The sequence below is a fragment of the Cydia fagiglandana genome, chromosome Z (assembly GCF_963556715.1).
Source record: "Cydia fagiglandana chromosome Z, ilCydFagi1.1, whole genome shotgun sequence".
Lineage (NCBI taxonomy): Eukaryota > Metazoa > Arthropoda > Insecta > Lepidoptera > Tortricidae > Cydia > Cydia fagiglandana.
Genome location: NC_085959.1, coordinates 34,554,699 through 34,567,072, shown reverse-complemented (window position 1 = coordinate 34,567,072; position 12,374 = coordinate 34,554,699). Strand labels below are relative to the sequence as shown.

At 38.0% G+C, this 12,374-nt stretch overlaps 1 protein-coding gene across 1 annotated transcript; it reads right to left on the bottom strand.

The window, feature by feature from the left end:
• Positions 1-2,378: 2,378 nt before the first annotated feature.
• On the bottom strand, positions 2,379-11,861 carry LOC134678122 (neurofilament medium polypeptide-like). Its single transcript, XM_063536571.1, has 6 exons — positions 11,758-11,861; positions 10,399-10,992; positions 6,993-7,031; positions 5,636-5,731; positions 3,068-3,174; positions 2,379-2,555 (listed from the first exon to the last, which is right to left on the bottom strand). The coding sequence occupies exons 1-6, from the start codon at positions 11,795-11,797 to the stop codon at positions 2,379-2,381; spliced, it is 1,053 nt and encodes a 350-aa protein (XP_063392641.1). The 5' UTR covers positions 11,798-11,861.
• Between the last annotated feature and the right edge of the window lie 513 nt (positions 11,862-12,374).

Sequence of the window (12,374 nt, the reverse complement as noted above, 5' to 3'; positions counted from 1 at the left end):
TTTAGCTTCATACGTGAGTCGGACTGAAGATAAAAAATGCGACTAGGCTGTATCTGGCACACAGCCGCAATGGTACTTGTTAGAGATGCAACGGATAGTAGTTTGGCCGGATACCGGATATTCGGCCTGACCATCGGCTGAATATCTGGTATCCGGCCGCCGAATATTCCAGCCGCCAGCGGAACTACACCTACATTTCGGTTTTACAGGTGCGCATTCTGCATGTTTGACCTGTATCCTAGTGAACGTTCGCGCGCACACATTTCTAGGTGCGAAATGAGTGCGCGTGCAAGTCAGTGGAATGTTTAAACTGTTTTAAAATAATAAACAAGTACGATTATGACCAAGACTGTTTCTTAAATCCAATTAGTTTACTCCGAAATCAAGCGATGTTATTATCCGGTATCCGGCCGGATATTAAAATCATGGCCGGATAGGCCGTATACCGGATAGTAACGGAATATCCGGTGCATCTCTAGCTACTTGTAGTACTGATTGATTAGGTTACTATTGCTACGTGTTTTAAAAAGCACTATACAGAATGGCCAAAAAAAAAGTGTATTCCCGTTGCCAACGTGCAACCCCGAAATCTCGAAGAAAAATTTGGCTGTTTCATACATTTTGGCTCGTCCGTTTTCTATGGGAGCATACATTTTTTTTCGCGATTTCGGGGTTGGTCTCATACTAAAAGTTGCTTAAGTATAATCTCAAAACCTCCTTGGCTACGGGAATGCACTTATTTTTTGGCCAACCTGTAGGTATTATCTCTCTTCGACCTTCGCTTTTATAACACTTTCGGAAGTTGTAGGAAGCAGGAGAGCACGACCCGTCGGACGCTCCGAGTTTTCAGCTCTATGTGGAGCTCGGTCTTCGCATTTGGACACTTGCAGCGCAATTCGGAAAATGAATTAGAGATGCACTAGATGTGAAATAGTAAAGATATGTGACGTTCCACGGCAAAAGGTACCTTATGGCAGCAGGCGCTTACGCTATTATTAACGCCGCTCCAATATTCAGCCGAGGAAATGGTACCTTTTACTGTGGAACGTCACATATCTTTACTATTTCATATCTAGTGGATCTCTAATTCATTTCCCGAATTGCGCCGTTGTACTATTGTTCGGCATTTAGTCTTCAGAGTTGTAGAGATATAATAGCCACCACGCCAGAAAACATCATGTTACATTTGGTTTTTGACTGACCCATTTTCAAGACGTTTCACTCACGTCACGTTTCACGTACAAAAAAATTGTTGAAAATTGTGTGATGTACGGAACCCTTGAAACGCGAGTCCGACTCGCACTTGACCAGTTTTTTTTATTTAATTTGCAAAAAAATAGTTGATCCGCCCAATTACAACATCATTGCATTGACGACACAGCAAGCTTTACGATTTGCTAATGTTAAACCATGACACGAAGCAATCGCATTACGATGATTTTTATTCAAGGGAAATCTTTGTAAATCACAGATCTGTTTACCTAACGCAATCGTTTATCGTGATGGAGCTCGCTCGATCATCGCTTATTCATTAATGGTCATGGCCGTGACCTTCGGGGAGGTAATGACCATTTACTAGATATTTTTTATAAGGTTTTAGACGAATTAACACAACCGGTTCACTTTGCCACACTCTTCACTTCACTTACCTACTGATTGGGTCAAGTTATGTTCTAATCTAATGTATGGGGAAGACAAACAAATTATAGCCAGCATTCAATGAACGTGTTACAATTTCCTGAAAAACTGTTACAATTTAAAAATCTGCTGCCTGACGCTCGAATCTAGCATTACCTAAACTAACAATAAGGATAGTATCAGCAAACCCACTAGATATTTCATTAATTCATTATTCTTAAAATCTTTAGATATTTTGAAGGGATAGCTCTCCATATTATTAGTGGGTTTTAAGAAAAAAATGGTAAATGGTTTTTTCGAAAAAACCTTCAACTTTTGTGTTACATAGACTCAAAATCACGAGTCATTGTCTCATTCAGTAGGAACTGAATGAGACAAAAAATAAAAGTGTCCCCAGTTTTTTTAAATTTTGGGCGTTAGTTTTGTAACGGTCCATACAAAATGCGTTACAAAACTGTCAACTTTTTATGGGTCACATTTTTTTCCTTTTTTAAATCAATAGTCCTCGTAATTCTGAGTAGAAGTAACCCAAAAGTTGATGGATTTTCGAAAAAAAGTAAATGGTACACTGTTAAGTGAAAAAATCCAGATTAGAGGTTTCAATTTATTTTGACAACATTACCTAATAAACATTGAAACATTGAGAGAAACAAGACGTCCACAAGTTACATTATAACTTTGTAGCGTCTGGACTCGATTTTAAAGAAAATAGTTATCTCAGTGAGTAGGTACCTACTGAGTTAAGGGCACACTTTATAACCAACGATGTGGGCCTTGCCAATAGTTTCGCCCAAGAAGAACCACAATCCAACTTCGATTCCGACGAGGAACAAAAGCCAAGCTTGCTTCACAGTGAGGCCTTTGTATCCTTTAGAACTTACAAACTCTCTAACCATACTGATCTCCTCATTGAGTTTCTGCAAAACGTAAAGAACGACCAAGTTAACATCGGCTTTCGGATCGAGGCAATTATATATAACATACTTACTTAATTAATAATGATGTATTCCCGATTTCGCATGGTTAATATTTATTCTCACCACCACACGGGAGAACTATATATTTTACTCATACAAAAAAGTTGTTGTTTAAAAGAAGTGCTCAAATGTGAGTTATTTTTTTAAGCGTGTTAGTTAAATACAAATATCAGGGACACCGAGCTTTGCTCGGGAAACATATAAAAACTCAAAAATGCGCGTTTTCCCAGAGATAAGATTTATCGCCCTCAAAAACCCCCATATAGCAAATTTCATCGAAGTCGTTAGAGCCGTTTCCGAGATCCTCGAAATATATATATTTAGTTATACTAAATAAATAAAAAACAATTGCTCGTTTAAAAGTATTAGATAGATAAAATAATTGATGATCGTGTTGTACGTATTCCAATCTAAAAATCTAACTATTACAGTGTTGAAGAAGTTATTCAAACCTTCAGTTCACCTACAGATGATGGGGGCGCCATTTCCAACGTGTAATATCCTTTAGCAACCCGCAGCTTTGCTGCCAACTCTGACTTCGCCGCGCGCTCAGTCTTCTCTGTACCTAAGTAGTACCATAATATTTGTACGACCTATTATCAGTGTGTGTGGAAGGTTCACGAATTAATTCTTAAAATGATGAACTAAAGCAGGCGTGGCTCACTCCGCGATTTCGTCAATTTGCTACAGGTAGCTAAAAGTACATCCGTTCGGCCCCAATTTTGGGGTTTGCTATGGCAAACGCAAACGGCTTATGTGCCGCGCGTGGCGCTGTCGACCTAGCCTAGCCTGGCCTAGCCTGGCCTAGCGACCATATCTGTGCTGGCCCCCTAGCCAAGGTTACAATCGCTATCGCTTCGACAACGAAAAGCATTATGTATCTCTATCACTCTTCCCCATTAGTGTGACAGTGACAGTTGCGTTTCGATCGCTACGGAGCGTTAGCGATTGGCATCTTGGCTACGCGGCCTGATCGTAACAGACGCGTCTTGTTAGGGAGTGAGTCTTCTGTACCTAGTACTATTATTTATTCTGTGACTAAAGGCCAATACTTTGGTTTTCTCTGAATTTATTCTTGAAAATCTCTGGAAATGTAGGTATGAGTATGTAGGTACTTTAGTAGATACTATAGATGGTCAAGCAAATCTTGTCAGTAGAAAAATGCGCGAAATTCAAATTTTCTATGAGACGATATCCCTTCGTGCCTACATTTTTCAAATTTGCCGCCTTTTTCTACTGACAAGATCTGCTTGACCAACTATACATACTTATCTACTTATTACTATTTATTTATTATGTAACTGGCCGTGGGGACTATAACGAACTACAAAATTGGATAATGAATTGTCTCTATTTCAATTGTTTTTTAACCGACTTCCAAATCCCAAAGGAGGAGGTTATCAATTCGGTTGTATGTTTTTTTATTTTTTTTATTTTTTTTATTTCTTTTTTTATTTTTTATGTTTGTTATTCCATATCTCCGTCATTACTGGACCGATTTTGAAAATTATTTTTTTGATTCTATGTATATGCATACAGATTGGTCCCGTTTTTGTCAAAATCCAGTTCTGATGATGGGATCCATGAGGAATCGACGGAACTCCTCAAATCTTAAAGGCATACATATGGTGATTTTTGTGTTTTTATCAACAAATCAAGCATATACATTCAAAAACGTGACATTTGATGAAGTGGAACTACTGATGATGATCAGAACGGAACTCTTCAACGACGCATAGTTCACCTTTGGCGAGTTGTCCTCTTCATTATATTTGTTAAGCAAGTTAAGTTTTTAAGCCACAATTTTGTCAAGCTTGAGTTCTGATGATGGGATCCATGAGAAATCGAGGGAACTCCTCAAATTTTAAAGGCATGCGTATAGAGATTTTTGTATTTTCATCAGAAAATCAAGCATTTTCATTAAAAACTGTCGCATTTGATGAAGTGGAACTGCTGATGATGATCAGAACGGAACTCTTCAACGACGCATAGTTCACGTTTGGCGATTTGTCCTCTTCGTTATGTTTGTTAAGCAAGTTTAGTTTTTAAGCTACATTTCTGTCAAGCTCGAGTTCTGATAATGGGATCTATAAGGAATCGAGGGAACTCCTCAAATCTTAAAGGCATACGTATAGAATTTTTTGTATTTTCATCATAAAATCAAGCATTTACATTAAAAACTGTCGCATTTGATGAAGTGGAACTGCTGATGATGATCAGAACAGAACTCTTCAACGACGCATAGTACATGTTTGGTGATTTCGAATTTCGATTTGGACTTGGACTGGGACCCGGACTCATACCCGGATCCGGTTCGGACCCGGACTCGGACTCGAACCCGGACTCGGACCCGGACTCGGACCCGGACTTGGACCCGGACTCGGACCCGGACTCGGACCCGGACCCGGACTTGGACCGGGACTCGGACCCGGACTCTGACTCAGAGACCCGGACCTTGACCCGGAAAACCACTATGATACCTAAACTAAATAAACCACTATGATTACCTACCATAAAATGTGGGTATGATGATGCCAAACCCCTCCCGCTCAAACTCCCGTACACCGCACCGCATGCGCCGTTAAGTGGGTTAGGTTAGGTTTGAACTGCGATCCTCACAGAACCGAACAAAAGTGGGTTAGGTTTGGTTAGAACTGCGAGTCTTACAAATGAAATGCTACTAGAAAAGTGGGTTTGATTAGGTTCGAACTGCGATCCTCACAGAACCGAACTGCTATCAGAGAAGTGGGTTAGGTTAGGCTAGATAACTACGACCCTTACGGAAACGAAATGCTACTAGAAAGTAGGTACTGGTTTTACCTCCTTTTCTACATAGTGCACCATCTACCATAATCTTTCACCGGGCCCCATAGAAGTCGGTTTTTTTTTCTTAAAAATTATCCTTAATATAAATAATTGAACAGACAAAGATGAAGATACCTACACCTACTTTCAGATATATGTATATATATTCATTTCTAATTTCGCTAAAATGCAGGGCATTGACTATGCATTGTTACCTTTAATAAGCTCCATAAGTTGGCTTAATTTTCTGTTTTTTAAAGCTTCACCCTTGTATACTTCTGCTAGTTCATAAACGATTTGCATGCGGCTTCCTAAAATAATAGGCGAAAGCGATTCAATCAATATTTAATAATTATAGTGTTTACCACAGGCTATATTTGTTCCGCTTAAATATCCATCCATTACTTATACGAACTTTACCTTTAGGCCCCGTTCGCACGGCAGCTTTTTCAACGCGCGTTAAAAAAGCGTTTGAATGACGCAAATGGATAACCATGTATCTATTCACACGAAGGCGGTTTTTAAGCGCGGCGCTTTTTTATCGAGCATTGTTCGATTTTCGGCGTTGAGCGTTGGCGTCAAATTAAATAGAACATACGGAACTCTGTGTATCTGTTCTCACAAGCGTTAAAAAAGCGCCGGCGCTGGTGTCAGGTGGCTGTCAAGTGTCAATTTTTGGTGTCAATCGTCAAGATTATTATTAGTTTCACCTTAAAAATGTCAACTTATGCTTACAAATTCCTGAAATATTCAAGCTATATTCAAATAATACATCGTAATAGCAAATAAAGTATGGCTTTGCTGAGATGCGTACGTGGCAGTACGACTCACAACTCTCACAAGTGATTTTTAAGCGTTCATATGAACACAAATATTGGAAACGGTAAAAAAGCGCCAACGTCGGGTTTTAACGCAACGCTTTTTAAGCTGTCGTGCGAATGGGGCCTTACATCCACCCAATACAATATAATCACAAGCATATAGTATAGGCTGCTTTATTCATATCATAAGTTCATAAACCTTCCTTTTAGCATGGTCGTAGTCGAAAAAATAATAGGAAGGTAGATGCTGAATAATGTTGGGGTCTTGATCCCAAATGTCATAAACATAAATTTAACAAGTTTCCCCACATCATGCCAAAAAAATATTATGACATGTAATACGAACTATTATGAATAAATATATGAATATGAATATGGACAAAACGTCCCCTACGCTCGCCAGAGGTTCATCAGTCTCATGGGACTTGTTGGGTACCTATAACATAACCAGTTATGTTAAGCTTTTCGAGGCGGTGTCACACACAAAAGCTGTCACGCGGACGCCACGTCACCGAAGTGTCAAAACTGAAATTGAACTTTATGCATAAGCGTGCATATGCACGTAGGTCTATGTTGCTCTGTGGTCTGTGACCAATTAATCAGTCTTTGGCGTCGAACCTTCGGTGCGGATATATCGGTCATTGGCGTGCGAAAGGTTAGTCACTTTTAATCATTCGGTATGTTATGTTGCTTATGTCATAATTGTGTTGAGGTTGAGGAAAAAACGATGAAATAATTCATAGGTACTTACGAAATGATCCGACTATTGATTTCGCGTGTGCAGACATACCTACGCACCTATTGCAACGCTAACAGATTAATTTATTTTTAAAATATATTTATGTATTTTTTGAAACCACACGATAGGGCTCAGTGAGACAAATATAGGTACAAGAATATGTGACAATGACAATGTGTCAATTTAAATGTCAGTTTATTTTTATGGAATATCACTTCGAGCAACACGGAAGGGAGGCGGCATTCGCACTATTTCCCCTCTGCCTAGGTACAGGATCAACTGATCTAGCGCGGGTAATAAAACTAGTTGCGCTCGGATTTTTCACTAGACCGAGTCCAGACGCACGCGTGAACACAGCAGCAGAAAAAATTCCTAATTGCTCGGTTTTTTGTCGTAAAAACAGACTTCTTTTTAACGGGCAACAAATTTACAAAAGGAAGGTGTTACTTTTCACATGTAATGCAAGGTATTACTTTTCACATGTAATATTTATTTTACATATCATAGGGTAAAGGCACCAGTAGTCAGCCTTATAACGACTTTTTTAAGTTTGAACGTTCGGCATTTCTACAGAATTACTCGGATAATTAAACAAATGACATAGTTAGATCAATTGTTTATCATAATTTTAACAAAATATTTAAAAAAATAACAATCCTCTTTATAATATCTCTAATTGAGTTTAAACAAAAAGTGGCACTTTTCTCCAGTAGTCAGCCTCCAAAATCCAGTAAGCAGCCTCTGTGTACCCAGTACTCAGCCTTTATAATATTCATAATAATTTGATCAAAATCACTTATATTTATATCATAACCAACAATATGATTATCATTATTTTTTCTTATAAGTACATACAATTCTTATGACATGATTTTTTTTAGTTAAGTACTATGTACTTAATAACAAAAATTGTCAAGCGGATCCCAGGCTCCCATGAACCGTGGCAAAAATGCCGGGATAACGCGAGGAAGAAGAAAGTACCTATTCGGTAAAAAATAATGAAACTATTCTATGCAGATCTAATTATCATTAATAAACAAAGTCATATACCTACCAGGAAAAAGCAAAATGATAGTTATGTATAGTTAACGTCATAAATATGTATACACTTTTGAACCTTATTTCAATGAGATAGGGTTTAAAAATGTGGACATATTTTTGGCGGCAACGTACCAAGCAACGTCAATGGCTGAGTATTGGATCCGCGAAGTGAAGTGAAGAAGTTCCAGTGGTCAGCCGCATTATAACGTAATTTCAAATGCGGCTGACTACTGGATTTTACTTAAAATTGACTAGGGCATGCCTAACTAAATTTGAAAATGTAAATTTAACGGTCCTAATGGTCGCATTGGCTCGAAAATAATAAAATAAACGAATAACCCAAAGGTCAGCCGTGGGGGGCTGAACACTGGATTTTTTGGAAAAAAGTGTTATCCAGTGGCCAGCCCCCTCAATTTATAAGTGAAATATTGATATTTTCATCAAAAGATGATCCAATTTAATAGATAAACTAATAAACAAACCAATCATTAACAAAAATAATAACTTATAACATTAAAACATAGTTTTGCTTGCCTGTTAAGAGAACACCACGTGCAGTAAAAAATATGGCGGTCATGACACTTTTGCACTCATCGACAAACAGCACCTGTATGAACGAGTATATTTCTTCCCCCCGTTCCCTCACCGCACCTGTCGTGTGACGTATTAACCAATAAGGAATCAAAGCTCCTATTTGAGTACTCGCGATTTGTTTAAACGAATATACCAGATATTTATGACCAATAAACGACTCAAAAGGCTGACCACTGGTCCCTGGCTGGCCACTGGTGCTGTTACCCTACGTCTAATTACATTTAAACACAATTATTATATTTTAGTCTCATGTAATTGTTGGATTTATTGATTTTGCTCGCCCAGTACAAATTGCGGATCGGTCGAGCGAAAAATCCGACTTCTTATCTCTCAGAATACTTCGACGAAAATGTGTTAGTGTGCGTGTTGTGACACTTGTCACTCGTCCGTACACAAAAAGAGATCGAGGTTTGCAAGATTTGTCTTTGACGTGCGTCATTTTCTATGTATTTGTGTCGTCATTACAGATTGGATTTTGTATGTAAGTGTGTGAGAAGTGCGACTGTGTGCACCTTTCCCCCCGCAATAAATGATAGAACGATTTGTACAGTAAGATATCGCTTGGGCCCCTCCCTTCCGATGTGTCGATGCCGATGCATTAATGTCACAGTGAAAACATGTCAAAAAACTGTTCAAGGCTTGGAGCCGCCATTAACAGGCGTTCCCCTCTGTCGAAAATAGGCGGCCTATGGTCAACCACATGTCTACCATATGTATGGACTGACGTTTATCTGACATGACGTACCTATACATTTGATGTGCCCCTCCCCCGCAAAAAACAGCAGACTATTTTGTACCGAAAATTTTAGACATGGCGTCTCTGTTGGTTATATCCTCTAAGGTTCAAGGCCATTGAAGAACATTGCAGTAATACTCCATTAACTTGTGTTTCAACCAAAACCATGGAGTATAGAGTAACCTTCCAATCAAAACTGTACCTAAGTTTTCTATCCTGTGGACCATTACATAATAATTTCATAAGTGCGAAAGAGTAGAGAATACAAATGAAAAGACGCGACTACTTTTGAGCTTGATAGCGGCCGCTAGCGACCTTTTGTATGCCAGAAAACGAAAAGTTAGAGGATTGTATAATATGAAAACCATAGAGATTCTAGGTCTATGATGAAAACACGGAAGAAAGAATGAGCGCGCCGCGCTTATAAAAAGCTGCTTAGAGGAGATAATTGAGTGGGAATCTTGAATTGTTACATAATTAATAAATTAAATAAATTATTTTTTATATTTTGTAACCTATATTTTGTCCCACTGCTGGGCAAAGGCCTCCCCTGTCTTTCGCCACTCGTCACGGCTTTGCGAATAAAAATAAAAAAATAAAAATTAATCATTATTTTTTGTGTAAATTATTAATTAAATTAGGTACTCATAATAAAATATTAATTAATACATTAAATAACACAAAGTTAGGTAATTATACACTAAATAAAAAGCAGAAATTTGTTTATTCGCATACAACAGATGATTCATCAGTAATAAAAAAGTTACAAGTTACTTTATACAATATTTCTGACATAAAACACTGGTGAAATTATTCATAAGTACACACAAACTATACACAAGAGGAAGAGTAAGCAAGTAGACGTTCATGCTACATCTCTCTTCCTACAGATTCTGTAGGTACCTACTACTGTCGTACCTGATGTCACAGGGCCAGACGATGCACCAAGGTCCTTTCTTTTCAGAACTACAAATTTAATACTTTAAAATAAACATTTACAACCATTTTACCATTTATCAACTCTGGTCAATTTCATGCAGCTTAATTACTTCTTTCCTTTTGGTGGATCTGGCTTCTTAGCCTCAGGCTTTTTAGCCGCGGGTTTTTTAGCTTCAGGTTTTTTGGCCTCTGATTTTTTGGCCTCAGGCTTTTTAGCCTCAGGTTTTTTAACCTCAGATTTTTTGGGGTCGGGTTTTTTTGGATCTGGTTTTGGAGCAGCTTTAGCTGCGGGTGCTGTTTTAGAATCAGGTTTTGCAGGCTCAGCTGATTTAGGCCTGCCCTTCTCTTCAGCAGGTTTTGCTTTTACTGCTTGAGCTTTTGCTGCTTCAGCTTGTTTTGCTTTTGCAGCAGCTAAAGCTTTGGCCTTTTTTTCTGCCGCTAGTTTAGCTTCAGCCACAGCTTTTTCTTGCTTCTCCTTAAGTGCCCTTTCTAATGCTTTTTTCCTTTGAGCAGCAGCAGCGTCAATAGCGGTTACAAACGCTCGCAGAGACGAAATCATACCATTACCGACAGCAGCTGCAAATGTTTCAATAATTTTTCCGCCCTTTCCTTGAAAAAAAGCTTGTGTCATTGGTGGTACCATTTCTACTTTGGCGTATTGCCATGCTTGGGAGATACATGGTTTTGCAGATTCGCATACATCTTGAAAAGAAAAGGCAATATTTAGTCAAGAAGTATAATATCTGTGTTACATTTAAAATTATTTATCTATAACAGATTGTGTATTAATACTACAGTATTGTGTTACAATTACAATATTTTGGATTGGGCAGTGAGGGTTCACATTTGGGTGACACTAGTAGAACTACCTCATTGAAGTCTTGGGCCCTGAGCATTTTCCTAATTTTTCATTTACTTTTTCTAATTCTTTTTCTAGGTACTCTTTTTCTCCTTCCAACTGCTGATCTCGTAATGCACCCATTTTAGAAACTAAAAGGTCTGTCGTTTTGGATAAGCCATCTTCTAATTTTTCTATCACTTTATTATCAACTATAGGACGAGCGGCAGTCTCGGCGATCCGGTTTTTAGCGGAATACCAGAAATTTGAAAAAGGTCCTCTCACGGTCTTTATAGAAACTGCAACAAAACAAATTCTGGTTTAAGTTAGTATTGTCTGACTGCAGGCGCCATCATAACACAGGATGCTCAAAAATATCTCATCACACTTTATAATGCATATAATTTGAGTCGTTCTCAAGAATGTATGAGACCCTGAGTCGCTCTGCTATTATTTGGTCGTGTTTATAGCATACAAATGACGCACATATAAATGATACCGAATGATACTGTTACATAAAATATACCGAGGAAATATTCAACGATTTTTAAATCTTTATTTTGCCACAGTTTCTGTAGTGGATCAGCGAGAAAGTAAAGTCTTCTATGATACAAGTATATTCAACATACGTAGGGCGTAATCGAGGGCGATTCGAAATGGTCTGGCCATAACAATTTAGCTGTGAAACGTTCCGGATTTTAATAAAAACTATGGGAATACCATTGGTGTGTTTTTGTTGACAGTGACAAAGGTGACGTTATATATTATTTTAATACTTTTGCAAGACAACAACATGTGATTATATTCTCTTTGGACAACAGCTAGTAAGTAGGTACAAGTAGAAAATAATAAATTAGTATCCCCCAAGGAATTAATAATAGATGGCATTTTCATCTTGCACACGGCGTTGTATTACACCAAGAGGTCTGCAAAGATTTTACACGATTTGTCCTAAAAATAAAACCGTTAACTTTTCAAGATTTTCCTATGATTATCCTATAAGATAGGTTAGGTTAGGTTGTTTTATGGAAATCATGAAATTTTTCGCGATTTTTAAATAAACAAGCAATACATTATGACTTAAAACTTTTTGGGAAGCAATAGAATAAATAACACTTGCTATCAAAATCGTTGCAAACTTTTCTTGGTCTAATCTAGGTCTAATTATATGACTCTTGAGCAAGTAGCCCGCGCCTTTTGATGTAGGTACTTCAAGCATACTTTACGAGTAACTTATGCATGTAAC

Coding starts and splice junctions, on each gene's coding strand:
- LOC134678122 (XM_063536571.1), bottom strand. CDS start 11,797: ATGGCCAGACCATTTCGAATCGCCCTCGATTACGCCCTAC. Junction 7,032..10,398: donor TCCACCAAAAGGAAAGAAGT/AATTAAGCTGCA, acceptor ATAGGTGCGTAG/GTATGTCTGCACACGCGAAA. Junction 3,175..5,635: donor ACTTATGGAGCTTATTAAAG/GTAACAATGCAT, acceptor ACTTAGGTACAG/AGAAGACTGAGCGCGCGGCG.